The sequence below is a fragment of the Amphiura filiformis genome, chromosome 10 (genome assembly GCF_039555335.1).
Source record: "Amphiura filiformis chromosome 10, Afil_fr2py, whole genome shotgun sequence".
In the NCBI taxonomy this organism is placed as follows: Eukaryota; Metazoa; Echinodermata; class Ophiuroidea; order Amphilepidida; family Amphiuridae; genus Amphiura; species Amphiura filiformis.
This window is the reverse complement of record NC_092637.1, coordinates 25585366-25610655: the sequence shown is the minus strand read 5'-3', so window position 1 is coordinate 25610655 and position 25290 is coordinate 25585366. Positions and strand designations below refer to the sequence as shown.

The 25290-nt window shown below is 35.3% G+C and overlaps 2 protein-coding genes across 2 annotated transcripts; both read right to left on the bottom strand.

Annotated features, from left to right (window-relative positions):
• Positions 1–435: 435 nt before the first annotated feature.
• Positions 436–15535, bottom strand: LOC140162689 (partner of bursicon-like). The gene is made up of 2 exons (XM_072185961.1): positions 14966–15535; positions 436–994 (listed from the first exon to the last, which is right to left on the bottom strand). Exons 1-2 carry the CDS (start codon positions 15227–15229, stop codon positions 842–844), a joined length of 417 nt encoding a protein of 138 aa, XP_072042062.1. The 5' UTR covers positions 15230–15535; the 3' UTR covers positions 436–841.
• A 2279-nt stretch (positions 15536–17814) lies between these two features.
• LOC140161764 (lengsin-like) lies at positions 17815–19188 on the bottom strand. Its single transcript, XM_072185062.1, has one exon. The coding sequence runs from the start codon at positions 19186–19188 to the stop codon at positions 17815–17817; it is 1374 nt and encodes a 457-aa protein (XP_072041163.1).
• Between the last annotated feature and the right edge of the window lie 6102 nt (positions 19189–25290).

The window sequence follows — 25290 nt, the reverse complement described above, 5'->3', positions numbered from 1 at the left end:
CCCCCTAGACAGGCTAAAATTGTATTGAAATCAGTCTTTTTGAATACAATAAACACACTATCTGTAGTCATCTTGTGACTCCCCTACATTTTGTCATTATCAATTTATGACCCCCCTCCCCTTATTTTTCTTTCCAAAAAGTATGACCCCTATATTTGGGATCCCTTCCGAAGAAAAATGATAGCCCCTAAATATAGAACAATCATCATTCTGTTCAGATATTACTTTAATAGCACCTATACCATTTTTTTTTTGATATACTACAAATATTTTCATTTACAAAAATTAACAACGTAATATTTGTGAGAGAGGATGTTTACATCAGCTCCACGTGTTTAAAACCGCGAATCTGATTGGTTAATAAGCTGCACGTAACGAGAAAGAAGCTGCGCGTAGCTAGTCCCACGTTCTGAGCCGCTTAGCTTGCCATAGACGAGGGCCCTATCAACTTAGTCATTTTTGATTAGCCGATCTAGAGGGCGTCACCCAGGGACGTCATCCAATGATGACCAAGATCAGCTGCCAGTTCAGTTTGAGAAAATATCTTGTTATTGTTTTTTTAAATTTCCAGAAAATTTGGAACTTGTCGTCTGCGAAGGTTTAACCCCATGAGAACTACCAGCCTATTGGTCAAAAAGGAGTTTTCATTATCAATTGGACCAATCAGCAACATTGTTAGAATAATTTCGCCGCGCAAAAAAATGCGGGTGAATTATTTGCAAAACTCCGTTCTGATTGGTGATTAAAATGAAAATATCATGTAATTGACCAATCAGAGGCAATGTTAGATCGGCAGGTGGTGCTCAGGGAGTTAAAACATTCTATCAAACAAATTCTATCGTTATCCCGTACACTGTTGACATCTGCAATGGACTGGTTCCGTTACGATCACACTGTGTCCTTTTCCAGGCCTCATGACGCCATCTAGCGTGTGACACTCAGATAGATACACTTTCCGCTCTTGCACTTTGGTCTCTCGACAGCAGTGACATTTCTGGAAAAAAAATGAAACGAAGGGGATAAACATTGAAAATATTAAGGGGTGTCGTCGCATGGCAGGAAAATGCTCCTAAGCTCCTAATGCTCCAAGTGCCATTTTGTAGATCTAAATCATTTGATATCAGACAGTCAGACGGCAGGTCACGATCTATGCATTACGAGGTCACAGTTTCTATGCTCGCAATTTCTCAACCCAGTCACCGGACTGATTTTTCCGAAGTTTGCCGAAGTAAAGGCCCATCTTAAAACCATTTTCTGATAGTTATGGAGTAGTCATCAGTTGTGTTAAAAGCCTCAAAAGTATGTTTGTAGGTTTTACCTTGTCTTATCATGCAAAAAACTGGTATTCATAAAATATTTCTGGAAAATAATTGCGTTAAGATAATATGATAAATTTGAAGGTTTCATGAACTGTGCCCAAATAAACCGTGGACCTGACCGTTTACAACCTTCCCCTAGAAAATAACCATAGGTAAATTGCTCATAAAACATTGATCTGTCAGTTAATAACAAAATCAGAAGTGTTCAACGATTTTCATTAGGACAAAAATGGAAGTGAAAGTATATAAAATTACGACTAGATCGGGTTTTTACGCCATAGAATATTATGGAATCTGCACCCTCATAAACATGACAAAGTCGGGCAGTATCACAATGGATTTTTGTCTAATAAAGCCATTGCGACTTTATGCATGTTTTGTTGTAGCAGGTCTGATATTACACAGTTTTCCGAATACCACGAGTCAATCCGATCGGTTGAATTCGCCACTTGCACAGTTCCGCCATTATGCACTATGTGCGGGAGAGCCTCGAACTGGCAGCATACATGAATGGGAATTGAACCAGTCATATAACATTCTGTGTAAGGTTACGTAATTCTTCCTTTCATGTATGCTGCCAGTTCGAGGCTCTCCCGCATATAGTGCATAATGGCGGAACCGTGCAAGTGGCGAATACACGCGCCTGTATAAACTCCACGCACGATTGGTTCTATGTCCTTGTCTACTACAAAAGCAATATTGATTGATTCCGTGGCTTCTACACAGACGAAATTTGACAAAATATTTTATATGCGTTTTTTGGACTTTTTTCGTGGATTTGACCGTTTACAACGTTGATATGATATAATTTTCATGGCTTTTGGAAGGGAATGATGTAAAGTTTGTACACTGAAAAAAACAGAAGTATCTGTCTGCTGGAGATATGCTTTAAGACAAAAAAACTACCCGACTTTGTACCCAAAAATTGAGCAATCTGTTTTGTTCCAAAATCACATTTCTTCACTCATTTTCGCTAAAGTGAAATCTGGTAATGATAGATTGGACCCTGTACAACCAGAAAACCTTTATTATTTGTCATTCAAAAATTAATAGCATTGCAAAATTAAATAAATACAAGGTTATCTCCACTTAATTTGTACAATTTCACAGAGGATAGACCAAGTCAGATGCACTCAGAAAAAAGAAAACAAGGCCTATATCTGTGACCGGCCGGTTGACTGCAGAAGGACATTCCTCGTATTCAAAATGCAATTCGATATGTCTGATGTGCTCTCAGATCCCATAAAAAATCCGTGAAAACGAAACTATCCGAGCCCTTAAGACACAGTCAATGAATATGGCTAATATGGCAATTAGGTGTATGTTGTTTAATAAAAAAAGATGTTTGGCCAAACAATTTTTTTGTTACGTTGCACGAAAAAATTTGGGCCAAAAAAACCCGTTTTGGGGGATTTTCTCCAAAAATGAGCATTTTGGCCCAAATTGGACCTCACAGATGAATTCATCAAGTCATTTCCATTCTAAAAAGGTATACTTTTATATTCTTTAGACTAATAATTTAGCAGTTATGAGGCCCGAAAGTTTTCATAATTCCAGGGTTCAGACCAACCTTAAGGGATCTAAAATGAACGTTTATTGCGTTTCGACAGTATTTTTTATGGGACATGAGAGCACCTCAGACCTATCGAATTGCATTCTGAATACGAAGCATGTCTTTCTGATATCAAATAATTTTCATTTTTCGAAAATCACAATATAATACAAATTTTATGACAAATTATAAAAATTTGATATTTTTCAATTTTTGATATATAACAGTCCTCGAAGTAAATTATATAAATCTAATGATATATTCTTAAAGTGTATGTAGCAGGGAGGAAAAGCCGACGGTCAATTGAAAATTTTGACATTTCATATTGAAGATATGAATTTTTTCCCAAAAAGACCTAATTTTTTTTGGTGTTTTTGGAAAAAAAATCCATATCTTCAATACGAAAGGTCAAAATTTCCAATTGATCGTCGGCTTTTCATCCCACCTACATACACTTTAAGTATAAATCATCAGATGTATAAAGTTTACTTCAAGTATACAGTTAAATATCAAAAATATCAATTTGTAATGATTTGCCATAAAATGTGTATTAAATTGCGAATTTCAAAAAATCAAAATTATTTGATATCAGAATGACATTCTTCGTATTCAGAATGCAATTCGATATGTCTGATGTGCTCTAATGTCCCAAAATAAATACTGTCCAAACGTTCATACCCCAGCCCTTAAAGGGATAACATAACATAACATAACATAACATAACAACGGCGCTTGATATAGCGCAATACCAAAAATATGAACATTGCGCTTTACATACAAAAATAACAACAGCAAAATACATTAGATAAAAATTCCCTTTAAAAGGGAAGGCCAGCGTCAATGCAGAAGAGGTCTTGTAAATAGTTTGGGTCACCGTGAAAGGCATTTTTTAGGATCACGCTTACATCCATGTTACATGACCATCAATGATGACAGTTCACCAAACCATCAATGGTGAGAACATGCACACTGAAACAGCAAAACACATTAACTCCTATAACTCCTGTCAACTCTTTAATTCATTACTCCAAATTGTTCTGTATTTTTGTCTTTACTGCTTTTTACCCATGCTTATTATAAAAATCAAGAAATACACTGCAGTTGTTAGTTATTTCGCTATGTTAACTCAACTTACATGCACATTTTATTTTAAAATAATTTTATATTATTTCGCAATGTATAGTTTACTATAAAGTAGATAGTGGCAAGCACATGATAAAGGACTGATCATTCACTACAATCTTCACTTTTAAACTGTATTTTTTGAATGTGTTGATTGTTAGTCCGAAACTCCTGCAAAGCTATGGACATGGCATCTTACCTACTCCATTCTGTAGTCTGCATTGTGTGTTTTCTCAGTCTTCAATCATTTTGTTGAATGTAATTTTATGAATCAAATAAAAAAGATAGAAATTGGCCTCACTTTAGTTATGTGTCATTTTACAGTATTTATCATTTATAAAGTAAGACAATAATTTATTTATTTTCTATAAGTGCATGTCAAAATATGGGATATATTGTTCAATATTATAGCTAGCCCTAAAAACTTTATTTTCAATCGGATTTTTCCCGTTGAAAAGACAAAACTGATGTTAAAGATAGCAATAATATCATCAATAACATTTTGAGTCAATTTTATCCATAAAACGATACAGGATAGGATAGATAATTACTTTGACTTCAATGTGGTCCATATAATGAAGATTTTGATTCCACAACATTATTAGATCTGTTATCAACATAATCAATTATGCACTCACAGGCAACCAAACATCATGCTATGCTCCACTGATATGACCTCGTGATCATTCCCCCGCTTTGACCATGTCATTTTTTTGATATGCTGATTGCTGAACAAGTTTATGTTTATATGTGTAGGCCTAACCTATGATAACTTTTTAAGTCATAATTAATTCAAACATAACTTTGGCAATACTCAATCGTTTTCGTTCGTTGAAACGGCAAAACATACTTTCTTTTCCTTGCAAATCGAATTAGCAGACATCAAAAACATTTCCACCACGAGAAGTAAAAAAAATAATTCATACCAATAGAAGAAGGCTATAATCTTAGCTAATCTTTAGTGTACACAAACCCCATCTCAGAATTAGGTACCAGCGCCCTATGCGCTGGCGAAAATATACGTTTTAAGACCCTTTTTAAAAGATTCAACTGTGAGAGCAGTGCGAAGTGTAGCCGGTAACTGGTTCCAGAGGGTTGGACCAGACACACTAAATGAACCATCACCAATTTTTCTCTTACTCCTGGGGATGACAAGGCGAGTAATATCAAGCTCAGGGCGAAGGCCCTTCCTAGGTGGAATGTAGGTAGCGATGTAGTCAGTGAGATATATCGGTGATAGTCCATTTAGCACTTTGAATACGTGAAGAATAATTATAAATCGAATTCGTTTATCAACCGGTAACCAGTGAAGCGAGTTTTACAAAGGAGATGTACAATGACGTCGCGGAACTTGGTAAACTATGCGAGCCGCCCGATTTTGTAGGCGCTATAGACTAACAAGATCTTTTACGTTGCATCCAAACAGGAGTGCATTGCCATAGTCAAGTTTAGATAAAATAAGTGCCCGCATGGCATTTGAGGAAGCATTATGATCTATGAATGCACATGGATGTGATTTGATTAGACATAGTCATAGCAGCGTCAAAAATGATACCCACATTTTTAATGGTGGGAGATGGAACAATATCAGCGCAACCAATTTGTATTGTGATCGCAGACAATCTGGGGATGGGGTATGAACGTTTGGACAGTATTTATTGTGGGACATTAGAGCACATCAGACATATCGAATTGCATTCTGAATACGAAGAATGTCCTTCTGATATCAAATAATTTTGATTTTTGAAATTCGCAATGTAATACATATTTTATGGCAAATAATTAAAAATTGATATTTTTGATATTTAACAGTACTCGAAGTAAACTTTATAAATCTGATGATTTATACTTGAAGTGTATGTAGGTGGGATGAAAAGCCGACGATCGATTGAAAATTTTGACCTTTCGTATTGAAGATATGGATTTTTTTCCCTAAAACACCAACAAAAATTAGGTCTTTTGGGGAAAAAATCCATATCTTCAATATGAAAGGTCAAAATTTTACATTGATCGTCGGCTTTTCCTCCCAGCTACATACACTTAAAAAAAATATATCATTAGATTTATAAAATTTACTTCGAGGACTGTTATAGGGCCTATATCAAAATGTGAAAAATATCAAATTTTAATAATTTGTCATAAAATTTGTATTATATCGTGAATTTCAAAAATGAAAATTATTTGATATCAGAAAGACATTCTTCGTATTCAGAATGCAATTCGATATGTCTGATTTACTCTCATGTCCCACAAAAAATACTGTCGAAACGCTCAAAACGCATGATTCCAGATCCCTTAACAAAATTAAAATATTAAACGTTGGTATAGAACAAATATTGCAGGTAAAACAAACATTGGCAATGTTGGTGCATTAAGTTCAGAATATAAATTATATAGCGTACATGTACAACTAAATACTGCATTATAGAAGTGCGCACCTGCTTAAAGCCATAATGTGTGATTTGCTTCACAGCGACGCCCTCAATTTTACTCGGATTTCTACTTTTTGCATAATTATAATGCCCAGTGGTGTACTAAAATACTACATAAAAGACTAAGCCTGAAGTGCTTTAATAACAGTAAAATTTAACTTTTTTTAAACCGGGTCGACCCGGTTTTATTCAGAGTTCATCGATCGACTGCTTGCTAACATCTCCCGTGGATGTCAGCTTTATAATGTGTACACACGTCGAGCGCGATGCTCCGTGCAGTATTACCATACTGCAGTTACTGTCCGTTTTCCTATACACAATACACAGTGCTCTTTCCCATTGACGCGTGACCTCTACAAATAGCCTACGTTAAAAGTATGGGGATATGCTTAGTTAACGTCGCTGTGTGAAAAATAACCGGCCAATATTAAAAGTACTCTTCTAAAGTTCTAGAAAATATAGTTTTGTAACATGTCCTAAATTTTTAGCTAATTTAGATGTTTGGAAATATGCGTACTTTGGTGTTTTAGTTAATGTTATAGGTAATAGTACATTGCCTAGTTAACGTCGCTGTGTGAAAAATAACCGGCCAATATTAAAAGTACGTTTCTAAAATTCTAGACAATATAGTTTTGTAACATATATTGGAAATATGCGTACTTTGGTGTTTTAGGAAGGATATGTAAACGACAGATAACACCAAAAAATATGAAGAAATTATTTCCAAACCGTGTTAAGTCTGCAAACCACCATGTTTCTCATTTTCAAGAACGCTGGTTAACAATAAGCACGTATTGTCTCATTTCGTAAACAAAGACCACACAGAATTATTCTCTAGCGCTTCGCTTTATAATCGTTCACCCAACTGAAAGTATAATCCCAGCCATTGCTCCATTGTACGTGTGAAGCAGAAACATATGCTGTGTGTATTTAACCAGAGAAGATATGATTTAATCAGTTGAGCTGTTTTCAATGAGTGTTATCTTGGTTTAATAGCTTTTAATGGGGTATAAGTCCTGCAAAGGTCGAGTTGAATTCTACTGTAGACATGACTGCATCATGCATGTTACGATCGGCGAGCATAGTACACGTCTTGTAGGCGCTGGAATAAAATCGCAATTTTCTTCGTCATACCTCAATTGTTTGGCTCGAAATTAAAAGGGGATAATGTGATCAGTGAAAACAAACATTTGAATAGGAATCTATTCCTTTTGCAAATCACACATTATTGCTTTAAGACCAAAATGAAAAAACAAAGAAAAAAGGAACGAGAAAAAAGTAAAGAAGAAGAAAACAGAAGGAGCAGATGACAATAGAACGAATAAAAAAGAGATAGAAAAAAAAACGGCAAGGGACAAAAGAAGAACAAGAAACTCTGATGAGATATATTTGGAAGAAATTTTACTTTATTCGATAATCACATTGTTTAGTTATAAAATAATTGATATTTGTACTTCAAATGTGTAAATCAACCACAATTTTATGCAGTGTACTTTTGAACATTCAAAAATGACATCTTTATTCACAAGGAAAAAAACGGATTCTGCATTCGTTTGTGAAACTGTCATGGGCTTTGAGACATAATTATTTTTGTTTTACAATATAACAACATCAACATAATATTATTTATAGTGAGTTTAGTTCACATATTATTTATTAGCATGTTCCTTGTTCATTTTCTCAATAATTACGATAACCAGTGTATCAAAGAAGGACACTCTGTCGCCATTTTACCTCACAATTGTGTTAAATATAATTATTGAAATCAATAATTTCAGAGAAATCGATTCAAGCCATTTTATTAAATGGACACAAATTGGCGCCAAGTTGACCTTAACCTCCTGAAACCATTAGTAAACGTAATGTACGTCGTCTGCTCACAGTGTCGTCTGCTCAAGCGTACGTCGTCTGCTACAGGAAATATCTTGGCAGTACTCAGATCATTGTAAAGACGCATTATAATGCCTGTACACCTGACTATAAGGCCAAAAGTGTGTTTTTTGGCCTCACTTGGTTATAAAAAGGGCTTGTCATTCGGTGACCTTTTTTTTACATTATAAAGTAAAATCTCTAACTGGTATACCTGTAGTTGCCTAAATGTGTAACTTGCTAAATATTATATGCTATTGTTTGTGCTTATTTTACATGTTAAAGCAAATTTAAGTGATAAATGCTGTTTTTCAACTTAAATTTTCAATTTCAATTTAAAATTTTAATGCAAAAAATATGGACTAGAAAAAAGGATTTTCAGAAATTAGGTTCGGTATTATTTTGTACAGTAAAAATGTTTTTCCCATTATTAAAAAAGAGGGTCGGTCGATAAAGCGAAACGAAAGATACTCAAGATAGCTACTCTTATCTATTATCTCTTATCTTGCTATCAACTGAAGTAAGATCATATAAATGTTGTTATCTACTGAAGATAGCCTTTGTCGGATCATATTAATGCTGCTATCTACTGAAGATAGCTTTTGTCCGATCATATTAATGTTGCTATCAACTGAAGTAAGATCATATAAATGTTGTTATCTACTGAAGATAGCCTTTGTCGGATCATGTTAATGTTGCTATCTACTGAAGATAGCTTTTTTCCGATCATATTTATGTTGCTATCAACTGAAGTAAGATCATATAAATGTTGTTATCTACTGAAGATAGCCTTTGTCGGATCATGTTAATGTTGCTATCTACTGAAGATAGCTTTTGTCCGATCATATTAATGCTGCTATCAACTGAAGTCAGATTATACAAATGTTGTTATCTACTGAAGATAGCCTTTGTCGGATCATGTTAATGTTGCTATCTACTGAAGTTAGCTTCTGTCAGATCATATAAATGTTGCTATCTACTGAAGATAGCCCTTGTCGGATCATGTTAATGTTGCTATCTACTGAAGTCGGGTTTGTCAGATCATATAAATGTTCTTATCTACTGAAGATAGCCTTTGTCGGATCATGTTAATGTTGCTATCTACTGATGTCAGCTTCTGTCAGATCATATAAATGTTGTTATCTACTGAAGATAGCCTTTGTCGGATCATGTTAATGTTGCTATCTACCGAAGATAGCTTTTGTCCGATCATATTAATGTTGTTATCTACTGAACATAGCTTTTGTCCGATCTTAATAATGTTGCTATCTACTGAAGTCAGCTTCTGTCAGATCATATAAATTTGGATATCTACTGAAGATAGCCTTTGTCGGATCATATTAATGTTGCTATCTACTGAAGATAGCTTTTGTCAGATCATATAAATATTGCTATCTACTGAAGTCAGCTTCTGTCAGATCATATAAATGTTGTTATCTACTGAAGATAGCTTTTGTCAGATCATATAAATATTGCTATCTACTGAAGTCAGCTTCTGTCAGATCATATAAATGTTGTTATCTACTGAAGATAGCCTTTGTCGGATCATGTTAATGTTGCTATCTACTGAAGTCAGCTTCTATCAGATCATATAAATATTGCTATCTACTGAAGATAGATTTTGTCCGATCATGTTAATGTTGCTATCCACTGAAGTCAGCTTCTATCAGATCATATAAATGTTGTTATCTACTGAAGATACACTCTAATTTTACACTATTTAATTTTTTGAATAGAAACCCTATTCATTCATTTTTAATAGGTATATTATCACTTTGAACCGAAAAATAATCTTATAATAAATATATAGTTTCCGTTTTATTTTAACAAGTAACTTTCCAAAATCATAAGATGTTAAACTCATTATTTGATCAGATTACCCATTTCATTTTGAAATGTTTCTGTTAAGTCCCCCTCTGATAAGACAAACTATTCAATTTTTTCATTTTTGATAAGAACCTATTCAATTTTTAACAAGAACCAATTTATTTTCGATTTTACGTCATCAAACATTCGTTAAAACTAAAAACACTACTGGAAATAGAATGGCAATAGATTAAGTAACGTAGATAGGTTACATACAATATTGTAGGTCTAATAAAAAGTCTGCATACTGCTTAAGAGAATGGTTTTTGTATAGAAACCTTTCCATATGTAAACAAAACATATGCAAAGTCAATCTAGAAAAACTAAAATTTTATGCAAAATTGAATTCCAAGACAAATATGGGGCCCTCTCTTAAAGAGAACGCTTCAAACGCAAATAATATTTTTCTCCGGATCCTTTACCATGTTTGCGGGGATAACTGATAACCTTTAGTATGTTATGTTAAAATAGATGCAAGATTGAATTTGAATGGTAAGAACACAATTAAACTTAGAACAGAATGACCTTCTTGAAATTACCTGAATTTGGCTATAAAAACAGGTAAAGATGGTGCATTGATTATACTAGATACTTGAAGTACTTTTGAATAGCACTTGCCTATTCATAGCAAGTGAATGAATTAAATAGAAAATTGTCAAAATCAACTCAATAAACATCTCAAAGACAGTAACTTAACCCCCTTAAATAATCGCAATTATTCAAAAACGGGCAATTGTATTACAAATCTGTAAAATGTGTTGAAAGCAGAATTTATTTGTACGCATTTTGACACCTCATTTGTATCAATTGTCTAAATATTGACGTCACAGCGTACATTTAAATCAATGTATTCCAAGATTTGAAAGTTGCAGTAAATTCTATTAATTTGTATTCAGTGTAATGGAAGGAAATCTGTGTAATGATATCTGAGTGTTTTTGTATATTGTTGTAAGTGCAACTTTCAAATCTGGATCTCACTACATAAAATTGACCGGTGTTTTATTGTTTTCTGGGCTATCGTATCAAATGAGGTGTCACAATGCGCAGAAATAAATTCTGCTTCCAACGCATTTTACAGATTTGTAATACAATAGCCCATTTTTGAATAATGGCCATTATTTAAGGGGGTTTAGTTCATTTTTGTTTAGATGTTTATTATGTATGAACGTGACGTGAAAGCTATGTCAAGTATTTGGTTTTAATGGTTTGGGTTCATATTTATAAATCGGTACAAACGAATGAAAAAAGAACGAAAATTTCCAAGAAATTAAGGTCACCAACTATGTTGCGATTTGGTAGTTCACAGCATCTTGCGATTGGTAGTGAGCTTTGGCAAAAATTGCAAATATCACAGATATATTTTTGTAGGTCCTGTGGTTCTTAAGTTATATGTTATAAAGAGGGCTGAAACAACAACACTTTTATAAAACGTACATAACTCAATAAAAACAATAAATCAAGCAAGTTTTCAAAGCATATGATTTGTATAATGAACTATTGCAAAACATCGAAGTGTTATTTTTTTAATAATATATTGATTCAGATAATGAAAATCTATTTTTTGGCTGCTTCGACCAAAATACATCATGTACCCTTAACCAAAATTATTGTATGCGAGTTTTATACGCTTTTCATCTCCTTTATACCAAATTGAATGAATGCTGGATTAATTTTTATAAATTATTCATCGTTGCAGGTGAGAGAAAAAAACGTGTTTCCGCCCGAGCTCGAACTGGGTACCTTGCACGTGTAAGGCGCACGTGCAAACCGCTACACTACGGAAACCACTGTGACCGATGAGGGATTTTCCTATACTTAGGGTACACTATATTAAATTGCGTTTCCAGCGAATTTATATTTTTATCTGTTCTAAGAATTACCAACCTTAAATGTGAATTCTCAGAAATAAAATCAAAAGCTTAAGGGGTTTCATAGCAGTCTTTTTTTTTCCAGGTTACACCAACTATTAATGCGTGAGAACTACCATGGGTCAGTAGGAAAATATTTTTGGAAAATGTTTTTTACGTTTTTCCAAGAAATATTTTCGCACAAGAATTTTCGTTGTTTATTAATAAATATTTTCGGAAAATTGTTTCTACGTTTTTCCAATAAATACTTTCGCACAAGAATTTTCTTCGTTTTTTTGGAAAATATTTTCTGAAAATTGTTCAAAAATATTTTCGCACAAGCATTTTCTTCTTTTATTAATAAATATTTTAGAAAAATTGTTTTTTACGTTTTTCCAAAAAAATTTTTTTTGAAATTCGCAATGTAATACACATTTTATGGCAAATGATTAAAAATTGATATTTTTGATATTTAACAGTATTCAAAGTAAACATTATAAATCTGATGATTTATACTTAAAGTGTATGTAGGTGGGAATGGGATGAAAAGCCGACGATCACTTGAAAATTTTGACCTTTCGTATTGAAGATATGGATTTTTTTCCATAGTCTTTTTGGGAAAAAATCCATATCTTCAATATGAATGGTCAAAATTTTCAATTGATCGTCGGCTTTTCCTCCCAGCTACATACACTTTAAGAATATATCATTAGATTTATACAATTTACTTCGAGGACTGTTTTATATCAAAAATGTGAAAAATATCAAATTTTAACAATTTGTCATAAAATTTGTATTATATCGTGAATTTCAAAAAAGGAAAATTATTTGATATCAGAAAGACATTCTTCGCATTCAGAATGCAATTCGATATGTCTGATGTGCTCGAATGTCCCACGATAAATACTGTCTAAACGTTCATACCCCACCCCTTAACAAAGTCACAAATGTCCCTACCGCACCCGCACATACCCATAGAAACAGCGCATAAAAATGACAAAACTAAAATGAACATTTCCAACTATCCTCTTCTGAAAAGCTGCACTTTATAATACAAACCATCATGTCAACAATTTAAAAAGTTTAACATCAAGTCAAACAAATACAAAATTAAACATTAGTCGGAAATGTTTTCTTTCCCAAAAATACCACATCTGTTCCTATCCAAAAAGTGGTCCACTACTTTCCATATATTCACATTTTTCATCACACAATAATCTCACAAGCCGCACAAAACATTTGCAACAGTTTAACAAAGTCACAAATGTCCCTAGAAACGGCACATATCCAGAAAAACCGCAAATAAAAATAATAGAAAAAACTATTTCATCATCCTCTTCTCAAAAGCTCCACTTTCTCCCACAAACCATCATTTAATAATTTAAAAAGTCCCACATCAAGTCACAAAATTTATATTTAAACAGTACTCTTCATTGTTTATTCTACCTATACACACACATTTGCTTTTACACAAAAAATGTGTCTTTACCTTCAACATATTCACATTTTTCATCGCATTCTTCTCAAGAGCTGCACATTCACATACAAGCCATTCGCGTCATTTTACCAAAGTTGGATAAAGCTAAGACCCCTATGCGACTCCTTAAAAAAGAAGATGATGAGCACAACAATATGTAACACGCGCCAATAAAATACGGCACGTCAACGACTAAGTTATTCTTAGAATGCAGTACGCCGCGCGCCTCCACTTCATGACTTCTGTTATAATAATTGTACTAAAAGTGCGACTGGTTTTTTTTCAATTGTGCAATATTTTATCCCAAAATTAAGGAAAAGTTTAGTATTCAATTTTATACTATAGCAAACCAACTCATGGGGGGGGGGGAGGGGACAGGGCCGTAGCAAGCGGGGATGCCATGGCCGCCCAACTTTTTGAGAAATTTGTTATGTTTTTCTTTATATCTTTATTTCAATTTGGTCATATATTTGTATTTTGACCGCCCCGTATTGGTCATGGCCGCCCCACAGTTTACAACCTTGCTACGGCCTGGGAGGGGGTGTGAACCCCGCCCCCGCATGTATATACATGTATTTGTGACAGGTCTTACAAAACCCAGTATGTGTCTTTGTATATTATGTATCTTTGCAACGCCTATATTTTTGGCATGCTGCGACAATCAAGTCCAAAGACTTGTACAAAGACTAATTTCAGATTACGGGTTATAATTTTTGGAAAACATAATTATCTATTCTCTTTTATCAACATTAACATAAAATATTAAAATTCACACAAACTCTTAACTTATGCTCAAGATTTTGAATGTGTAGACTTTTGACAAATACTTAAATTGTGTGCCTTAAGGGGGTACTACACCCCTGCCCAATTTTGTGCCTATTTTTGCATTTTTCTTAAAATTATAAAACATTGATGACAAGTAAGATATTATGTATATTATAGGGGCAAGGACTACAACTGCTACACTGGAAATTTTATTTCAGCACAGACAACAGAAGTGGAGTTACAGCCAAAAATGAGGGAAAACCAATATTTGATCAATAAATTAATAAATACTTGCGTTGAGTTGCTGAATTTTCAGTGCAGTAGTTGTAGTCCTTGCCTCTATAATATACATATCTTACTTGTCACCAATGCGCTATAATTCTTGAGAAAATGCAAAAATAGGGGACAAAATGGCCAGGGGTGTAGTACCCTTAAATCGTGCAATTGTAAGAATTGTAGCCAAAATTGCACGTTTTTGGAAATTTTTCCCTCAAATGTAATTTAAAAAATACTAAAATTTGACTTTTATTGCCAGTTGGTGTTAATTAATAGCTTAGATCTTAGCCCCGGGAACTTAGCTATGTTTCCTTCAGTAAAACAATCTACCCCCAAAAAAAAAAAAAAGAAGAAGGAGAATATATATTTATATCTGGAATCGAGAGTAGTTCACTAATATTTAAACAATAAACATTATTCTTTTAATTGATATTACATACCTTTTCCATTCCTGATAAGACACTTGGTGTAGTCTCAGACACGCATTGTCCCTCGCAGCTTGCTAGCGTCACGTTCCCAAGGCATATCAGTACTTCCAAATCATTGTCAAAAGGCACCACTTTTCTCTTCAATTCCATTTTGTACGGTTTAATCTTACAGCCAGCGTCCTTTGATTCTACAATTAGCGACAATGTTGTGAATACAATCAGTAGTCTTAACGCACTTGTATGTGTTACATGTGCAGATGTCCTCTTTCGCGGCATTTTTCCACAACAATTTTCTCAAAATTGTCACGAAACCAGGGATGCTGTTACAATATAATGACGTTATTCATTAATTACATTAGAATCATGAGGAGAGTTGAATGTATTTATTGTCCTCCGGAGTCAAGAGCAGACATGCAGGTTACATCTGTATATGAGTTGTGTGGTTTTTCCGGATGTCGTCATACTCACGGCTTTATGATTAAACGCAGCAGCAAAATGGATATACATCAAACAAACAGCGACCTAAAAGGAAATTTGATTAAATCTCGCTTGGTTGATCAAAATGAACTTGTATATAATTATTATTAGAATGAAGTGTCCTTTTGAAGGTTATTATTATATACTTGATATTAGGTTATAGATGATATCAAAAGATAAGATATCACACTTAAATTATTGATATAATCAAAACTTAATTACCAATACACCCCCACACCATGTCGCCCACCACTTCTATAATTGTAAGACCTTTTTACAAGTAACATTGTTTTCTTTTTTGTTCACGGAGTGAACATTTCCCCCACTTGAACCCATATCTCATATGCACAGTTTATCCCTTACATACACTGTGTCTTGAATAACTATTGTAGCCCATCAACCCTGTGGATAAGAGGCTAGGAAATAATTCCTAATGTCTCATACCCAGGTTTGTATCCCTTTATCTAATCTTGCCCCACATGACAAGGACTTTTTAGCACATCTTATCTTGTATTGAGACAATGGTAGCCTTTTTTCTAAGCATGTTTACTATTGGATTGAGCCATCACATGATTAAAATAGGCTTTACTGATTGGTGGGTAAGGTCAATGCTATTGTTTATTTTGGGATAAGGCTGAGCATATTACTGCATATATGATAAATACACTGCTATTTTGATACAGGCGATTTACTCAATTTAATACTTCCAACTGACACAATTTAGTTCCTGTTATCTACCCAGTAATGTTTGCTTATCTTAATTGGAACCTAAATAATTATTGGGCCAAGGTTATTATCTGCATTGTATATTAATTGAATTCCATGATAGTGATAGGCCTATTGATTTTAAAGTTTGTATTTCAATGAGTTTCTTGCTGGATGGAGAGTTATATAAGCCAGAGTCAGGATGTAGGTAGCATTATGCCTCAAATCACTAATTTATTGTAAGATCAGTGCAGAGTAGGTTAGATATGAAAATGGAAAGTTAGAACAAATTACTATACACACCTGATCCGTGAACTGTGTCTTTTGAAAGACTCTTCTTGTTACAAGTAACATAGTTTTCTTTTGGGGATTGGAGGAAAACAATTCTTGAAGTATAGTGAATCCAACACCTTTTGGCGACATAATAAAGTTATGGTACAAATGCGCGAAAAAATTATGCCATATGGAAGCTAAAATGGTGAAATGAGGTGCAAATGTGGCACAAATTCGCGGGAATAGCGCAACATTTTGGCATAAAATTTGTATTTCACCGCGAATTTTAAACAAAAATCAAAATTATTAGATATCAGAAGGACATTCCTCGTATTCAGAATATAATTCGATATGTCTAATGTGCTCTCAGGTCCCACAAAATAAAAACGTGTCGCAAATTGCAGAATCAAAGGATGCTGGCTGTAAGATTAAACCGTACAAAATGGAATAGAGAGTTCCCGTGTTTTCAAGCGGAACGGACTACAATAGTGTTTATAACGTGATTCGCACCGCCGTATTCCTCATTCCTTTGATTTGGTCAATGACCCTATTGGTGCTACATTCTACAAAATAACATTTGCTAATTATTGCGCGAGTGTTGGTATTCTGAAAATTGTAAATGGAGTTTAGGTTTCCCTCCAAGATGGCGGGTAACCCAAAACACGGGAACTCTCTATTGAAGAGAAAAGTGGTGCCTTTTGACAATGATTTGGAAATACTGATATGCCTTGGGAACGTGACGCTAGCAAGCTGCGAGGGACAATGCGTGTCTGAGACTACACCAAGTGTCTTATCAGGAATGGAAAAGGTATGTAATATCAATTAAAAGAATAATGTTTATTACATGCTAAAGTATTAGTGAACTACTTTCGAGTGGACAAAGCACACTTTAGCGCGTGCGTTGACGCGATACTTGTACTCGCTATTTGAACCAATCGGAGGTGCATAGCAACAACGGGACTGATCGATTCCAAGCCCAAGTTAAGTTCCTTGTAAAATGTAGGATTTAATTAATTTGATTAAAATTTGATATATATACTTCTGATTAATATATTTATTTGAATTGAAGTGTTTAAGAATGAGGATAAACGTGTTGTTTTTTAACTGCTGTCGTGCATCTATCGTCTCATACGTATAATACGCGACATTATTATTTTTGGCGTAAAACCTTCGCCTCGTTGTTTTATTTTACTTCAAATATTGCTGTCGCCCATGTTATATGAAACGATAGAAGCACGACAGCGGCTATAATACATTTATTCTCTAATTAAACTAAAAGTTATATAAATGAAGCTACATTCTTACCAAAAACGATGACAGAAAGTCGCTTCATATTTTGAAGAAACATCAAAACACGTTTCCACTTCTAATGTTTAACATTCATTATAATAATATTCCAAAATTAGTTACATTCTTTCAAATAGGAATTCTCTTTCCCAACTTGTGTTTCCTTTTTCTTTAGCTTCTTGCTCCATGAGTATTTCACTCAATTTGAAACCAGTGTAACACTGGTAGAAGTCTTCACCGAGTGCTTCACGTATACCATTATCATTGCTGAAGTGCTCCAATGCAGTTTTCATATCTGTAGGAAGCATGGCAGTCTTCGCTGGGATATTTGCAGGCTCACATGCATTCCCTTTGACATCTTCAGGTGGTTCCATCTCATGCTTGATACCATCAATACCAGCTGCAGCAGTTGCAGCAAGTACAAGATACGGATTTGCAGCTCCAGAACTGAGTCTATTTTCAATGTACATATCACCGTTGGTGTTCTGTGTAACGCGGAGTGCAGTTGTACGATTATCGAAGCCCCATGTAACTCCTATAGGCGCGCACGAATATGCTTCATATCGCTTCAGACAATTATTTGTAGGTGCCATCAGAACAGAAATGGCAGGTGCATGGGCCAAGATGCCAGCTATCCAATTCCGGGCAACCTTAGATAACCCATTGGAACTATTTTTATCCATCATCTTGCTATTCTGACCCTGGACATCCCACAGAGAGTGGTTAAAATGAAGACCACTTGCGTCCTTTCCTGCCCAGGGTTTAGTCATAAAGCTTGCTATGTAACCATGCTCCAAAGCAATTTCTTTAACAGATATATGGCACGTGTGAGAGGTATCTGCTGCTCGGATACCAAAAGAAGGCTTGTGAACGATTTCTACTTGACCAGCTTCGAATTCGTTCTCGAACACTTCTATATCAACGCCGACTTCGGGAAGATCTGTAAGGATCTGATGTGTAAACTCAGGATCTGCGTAATTGCGAAGCGTTGATCGCGCAATGTTTCCCTTGCTGTACGGCTCCAGTGTATCTTTATCTACGATAAAAAATTCGTGTTCAAAGGCAGATAAGAGAGAAAATCCATGTTCCCTCAAGACGTCAAGTTGTCGTCGAGCTACGATTCGTGGATGTGCAGTAAGCGGCTCACCATTAAGTGTTGGTTCAATAAGAATTCTTCCGGTGTTCTTCCGCCACGGAATGGTTACATAAGTATCCAAGTCAGAAAACATTACAGCATCAGGACGAATTCCAGCAATGAAAGAGTACTTGGGGATTGGTAGTGAGCCATCATCACGGTAGTCCCATCCTAAATAGCTTGGATTAAATTTCAGTCCCCGTGTCGCTTTCTCTATAAAATGAGATATTGGGATAATCTTGGAGCGTGAAACACCATACATATCACCGAATTCAAACCTGACGAATTTGACGTCGTCAGTTTTCATCTTTGATATGATTCTGTCGAGTTGTTCTGCGTGTTCTATCATGGAAGCCATCGAAGAAAAATTGCATAAAATGCACGCATGTGCCTACAATTTCATATAATTACCTCTACGCGTGTGACGCACAGCCACAACGCCTGGTAAATAAATGTATTGTACAGACAGGGAAACTAACAATACACGTGTATTTGCTGCTATGCACGCCGATACAAAAATTCGGATTTTATATGTGCAGAACAAAAAAAATGACTGCTGCCCTCATTCGTCAACCCCGCAGGGCCCAGAACATAACACGGTACTAGGCGTAGTGTAGACCACTGGTAGAGGTAGTCTAAAGCAGATAACGTACCAGGTCAGTGACAAGGCTATTGTCAATAGCCTTAGTCCCTCGGCCCATGGTCTCAATCAAAACTATTAAACAGGTCGGAATAAAATGGTCATACGTGGCAGTTGAAGAAATAGTGCCTACCATCATCAAATGATCATGGCGATTTCTGCCATGAAGATATCATGAAGTTCATCCATAAATTTCCATTCGGTAACAGCAGACGATAGCAGCCAATCAGAGACGTTTCCATGTACGTTTCAACGCAGTAAATACGCGATGCACGCCTAAAAACGCTCTCGTCAAAGCTATCATGACTATTGAGAGCATTAATATAACCGCACATTCACAGTTTCACATAACTACAGAACGGTCTCTATAATATTTGGCAGTAAACCTTTGCAGATATATTATGTAGATATGAGAGAATGAGCTATTAATAGAATAGGGATTTTCCTGTTTTCTTTACTATATAACACTTGCGATTGTGGGGCAGATTTTCACTACATGTGACATTAAATATATATGTGATTATAATCTATGTTCAAGGAAAAGTGCTTGTAAGTCAGGCATATGTCTTTTGTGTAGTTAATGTGCTAGCAATTAAGCTAAATTATCCAGTTGGCACGAAGGTGACTCGAAGTATGCCAAACTACACATCTTTCCCAAAATGGAATATATTCTTCTGTCGACTTGCTGAAGTCTGGTTTATGAAACAACACATATCTCAATATAAGTGTAAACATAGTGAATGAATGTCTGTTTGCTGAAGAAATTGTGTGAATGCTGAAAGCAGCGCCGTTTTAGAAATTGTCTGCTGTGTAAGGATTCTGTACGCAAAGGACGCAAGTCTACTGTCTACAAGTCTACTTCGCTGGATAAGTTTGAAACATGATATATATCAGTCATCCGGAACATTGAGAGCAACAAAACTTTATAATCAGCAAAGGGAAGACTACCAGATAAGCATGATAATTTTGTTAACAATCTAACATTGTAATGTTGTAAATCATTGCAATTCATTGTTTATAACCCGGTTATAACCACATTGTCAAAAACAATAATGGAAGTAGTATTAGATCTAACCCAATGCTACTTAAAGTACGCATCTATAGTGACTGATTTTTACAAGCCGACGACAAAGTCGGCTTGTTCTGTCTTACGCCAATTCTTTCTTTCTTTCTTTCTGGCAACCAGCCTCTTCTTCTACAAATAAAATGTGCTGAAGCTCTTATTAATGCATGTTGGTCATCAGTACTGGCATGGGTATTCAGGGTGTTCACAGCTTGACAATTGCTTGACCTTTGACCTTATGCAATACAAACTAAATTTGAACAACAAGATATGTCAAGTCATAGTGCTGCATATGATAGACCTTAGTGAGACAAAACAAAAAGTCAATGGTGACCTCCTTGTACAATGTTTACTTTGGGGTCAAAAGGTCAAAATGTGTAAAATTTCAAACAACGAGGTATAGCAAATCTGAGTGCTGTATATGATAGACCTTAGTGAGACAAAACAAAAAGTCAATGGTGACATCTTTGTACAGTGTTTACTTTGGGGTCAAAAGGTCAAAATGTGTATAATTTGAAACAACGAGGTATGGCAAATCTGAGTGCTGCATATGATAGACCTTAGTGAGACAAAACAAAAAGTCAATAGTGACCTCTTTGTACAATGCTTACTTTGGGGTCAAAAGGTCAAAATGTGTAAAATTTGAAACAACGAGGTATGGCAAATCTGAGTGCTGCATATGATAGACCTTAGTGAGACAAAACAAAAAGTCAATGGTGACGGTCAAAGTTTAGGGGTCGAAGGTCAAATTTTGAAATTGGTCAAAATTGACCCATTAATGTTATATTTACTGCCGGCGGCTTGTACTCAGAATCTATTGACTCTAGTTCTTCATGTGTTAACTTCATTATGAAAGTATAATAGTTTGAAAGAGGCTAGAGCAATTAGTTAGTGGAATTTAGAGATGGTTGAACCCGGGACCTCCTATTGAAGTTTAAGGTTGGAAGTGTTTGTATTGACCATCTATGCAGAAATTGTGGGAAAAATTGTAGATTTTTACATTAAAATGATTTTGATTAATTGTACTTTAAGTATCATTGGGTTAGATCGAATACCGTAAACGTTCGCCTAATGGCGCTTTTGGATTCTTAGAAATGTGAGAGCGCCATCCTTGTAAAATCTCAACAGCATTAAGGATACGTGTATGTTAAATTGAGCAACCTGGACATAATGCCTCAGAAAAAAATATCGTGACATGACCCAATACTTTAGGTCACTAGGTTAGTTGCTAGAGCAGCAAATGTTTTGGGGTTTCTTCAGGTATTCTTTCTCAAAGTGCCATTGGACTTAATTTGTAAATCGATTCATACGTTATACCCCCTAACTCATTTTGGTAAATATTTTTATAACATTGTAATTTCTTCATATTTTTTTAATATTCTTCAGTTCAAAACTACACCCTTCTATTGTCTGACCCGTTAGCTCAGTCGGTAGAGGGTGCGCCTTGAATGGTGAATGGTGCTTGTTCGAATCTTGATTTCTGCCCCCACTTTTATGTGAAGAAGGGTCAAGAAATGTTTTTGGATTTTGTCCCCATTTTACGAACGAATTGTGAATTTTTTTAAATTTAATTTTAATTTTCTTATTTTTTTATAGATAAATAGGCACTGCGAACAAACGGCAACAAAAAACCGCTGACAAAATTTGCTCCACCTGCTACCTATCAATGCGTGATATATTCCACTACATTTAACAGTTAAATGACCTTTGAAAAATAGAACGGCCTCAATGTTTCAAATTGTGTAACCACATTACTTTATTCATTTATGCATTATAAATGATCAGCTATTTTTTCTTTTCTTAAAAGGATCGAACCCAAGTAGATCAGACCATTGATCATATAACTATCAGACCACGAAGTAGTTACGTAACTCCGTGATGGTATCGGAACCAAGCACTGTTTGTATGGCGATCATTACGATCACGCTATTTTGGTATGCCTTTTTTGTGTACTGATTGTTTCGATCGTGGTTCATTACGTGATCCCGTTGACATAGTAACATTACGTAACTTCGATACCGGGTTTCGATACTGAATAGTTGTTGAGTGCACATAATATGGAAAGCCATTGGGGTATTGTGTGCCTTCCAAAGCGCCTTATAACATGTTCTCATTGTGTTGTGGAATCCTAGCCAGTATTCAACGATAGCTATAGAGGCCTTGCGTTTATCGATTGGCTCCAAACAAAGGATTTGAACCGGTTTCTTCCCCGTAATCATGGCGCAGTGCAGTCCATTCAATCAAATGTTGTCATCAACCTATTTGATCGTAGTGCATTTTGTTATGTGTGTGAGACGAACTGTCGCGGTAGATGCAATCATGCTTTTGTTGAATGCATTTGAGTAGTCCGCCATATTTACGGGATGATACGTCATATGCACAGCCACTATTCAGTTGGTCGTTGTATGATTTTGTTCGTTCACTCATTCAAATTTTATTTATATCATTTGAAGACTGAGCCTATTATGATACATCCTCCGTGGAACAGTTTCAAACAAATATAGCTAGGGATTACTGGGGCAGAGGTTATCTTTTGAATCCTCTTAGAGGGCTATCATTTTTTTTCGGAAGGGGGTCCCAAATTTACAAAAAGTCTGCGTCAATAAAATTGCGCACCCCCTATTTCGGCAACAAAAATTTTATGATCCCAAACCCCAAAATTGTATTGAAATCAGTCTTTTTGAATAAAATAACACACTTTCTGTGGTCATCGTGTGACTCCCTACATTTTGGTCATAAAACATTTTATGACCCCCTCCTATTATTCTTTCCAAGACTTTATGACCTCCGTATATTTGGGACCCCCCCCCCCCCTTTCGAATAAAATGATATACCTCTTATGACCACTGATGCATAGGCAAGGACACTCGCGCGAATTGAAAGACTTGTCGCACGCGACAGTTCGTCTCACACACATAACAAATGCCTATATACAATCAATTAGGTTCATTACAACATTTGATTGAATGGATTGAGTTACTCTAAAATGAAACGATAAAAACAAAGAATCATGAAAAAAGACACATACAAGATAAAATAATAAAATTATTTAAACAATGTTAAAGATAAAATCAAGAAAATAGAGAATAAAATTTCCTCAAATCAGAAAAAAAAAACATTGACAGACATCATAATATGTCAGAAATTACTGCATGAGATTCGAACCATCAATCTTCTCCACAAGTTCTCTTTATCCTCGCACTATAGTCTAATGCTCTGCTCACTGGGTCACAACGTATCAGGTGAATGATTACCGCATTATCATGAACAAGTTTGTTCGATCTTGTTCATAATAATGTGTCGATAGGTTTCACACCTTTAACTACACGTACCCTTAATGATCAGTGATAATAGTCGGCTTTTACAGGGATGGCGCTCTCTCATTTCCATGAACTCCGTAGCGCCATTAGGCGAACGTTTACGGTACTTCCTTTATTATTAAAGTTAAAGTTGAACGACTCGAAGACAGAGCTTTTCCTGATTGCATCTACTTGGCATACAAGTGCTGTATCTCACCTTTATTTGAAAATCTGTGAGTCCATCTACTTCTATTAAAAATCTTGGCATTGTTTTTGATAATAGGCTTGCAATTAAAAACCATGTTACCTCTTTGTGTAGAAGTGTAAACTTTCATCTGCAAAATTACTACTTGTGCATATAAGCAGTGAGATTCTTTCTCGCCTCGCCTGGGCTATGGCAACACTTATTATGCTTGGCGGTTTGTCCGTATCCGGTATTCAGCGTCTGCAAAAGCTGCAAAATTATGTGGCGCGTCCTCTAATTCCACTGGTTGCCAGTCCAGCAGAGGCTTGCATTTTAGACCTTAAGGGAGCGCACCACCATTAAACGCGCCCATTGAAATACACGGTAAAAGGCCTACATTTGGATCTCGTTTGGCACTTGAATTACGTATTTCAACTATAAAGCTTGGTATCAGATTAAAGCTGATCATGTGTAGAATATTATTCTTTTAACGGAATATATTGCTAACCACCGACTTTTTCTGTTATTTTGCCGCAAAGAAAAATTGTGCAAATTTAACCCTAAAAATCACTCAATTTTGGAAACCGGACGTTGTTCAAATTCGCGCCAGAACTTCAACTCTGAAATAAAAATTGGGACTTTTTCTCCGAATTCTTCATGTATATACTTGTCGGAAGCAAATGAGCTGAAAACGGGCAAAATTTGACTATACGTTTAGAAAATAAAGCCGAAACAAGCTCAAATAAGCGGTGGACTATTTTAACCGAATTTCACTGTTACATAAATCGTGGAGTGATTTGGTGGTGCGCCCTCTTATAAACGTCAATAGTTATCAAAATCCAAATTATTACTTTTTCAAGTAAACTAGAGATAGTTTCTAGTCATTTTGCAAAATTTCATCCCTCTGCGACATTCCGTTCGGAAGATATGATGTTTTAAAACTCAGCTCAGAATCACCAAAAAACCCAAATTTCATCATGTTCATCAACATGCAGAGTTTTGCAGAGGTTGGACAGAAAATTGAATGATTGATGCAAAAGGACACTTTCTAATTTAAAACTTTTAGTTGAGAAAAGTACAAAATATGTGTATTCATGTTTTGAATATCTTTAATATAGGCCTATTTCCTTAATTACGTTCAAAGTACCCCCCCCCCTCTTCTCTGTCTTCAAAACAAGGCCTACTGATATTGGCAATTTAAGCAAAAATACAAGTTGTATGCGTTATTCTGATCTGGTATAAATTTACAGCAAAAGCACTCACGAAAGCGATTT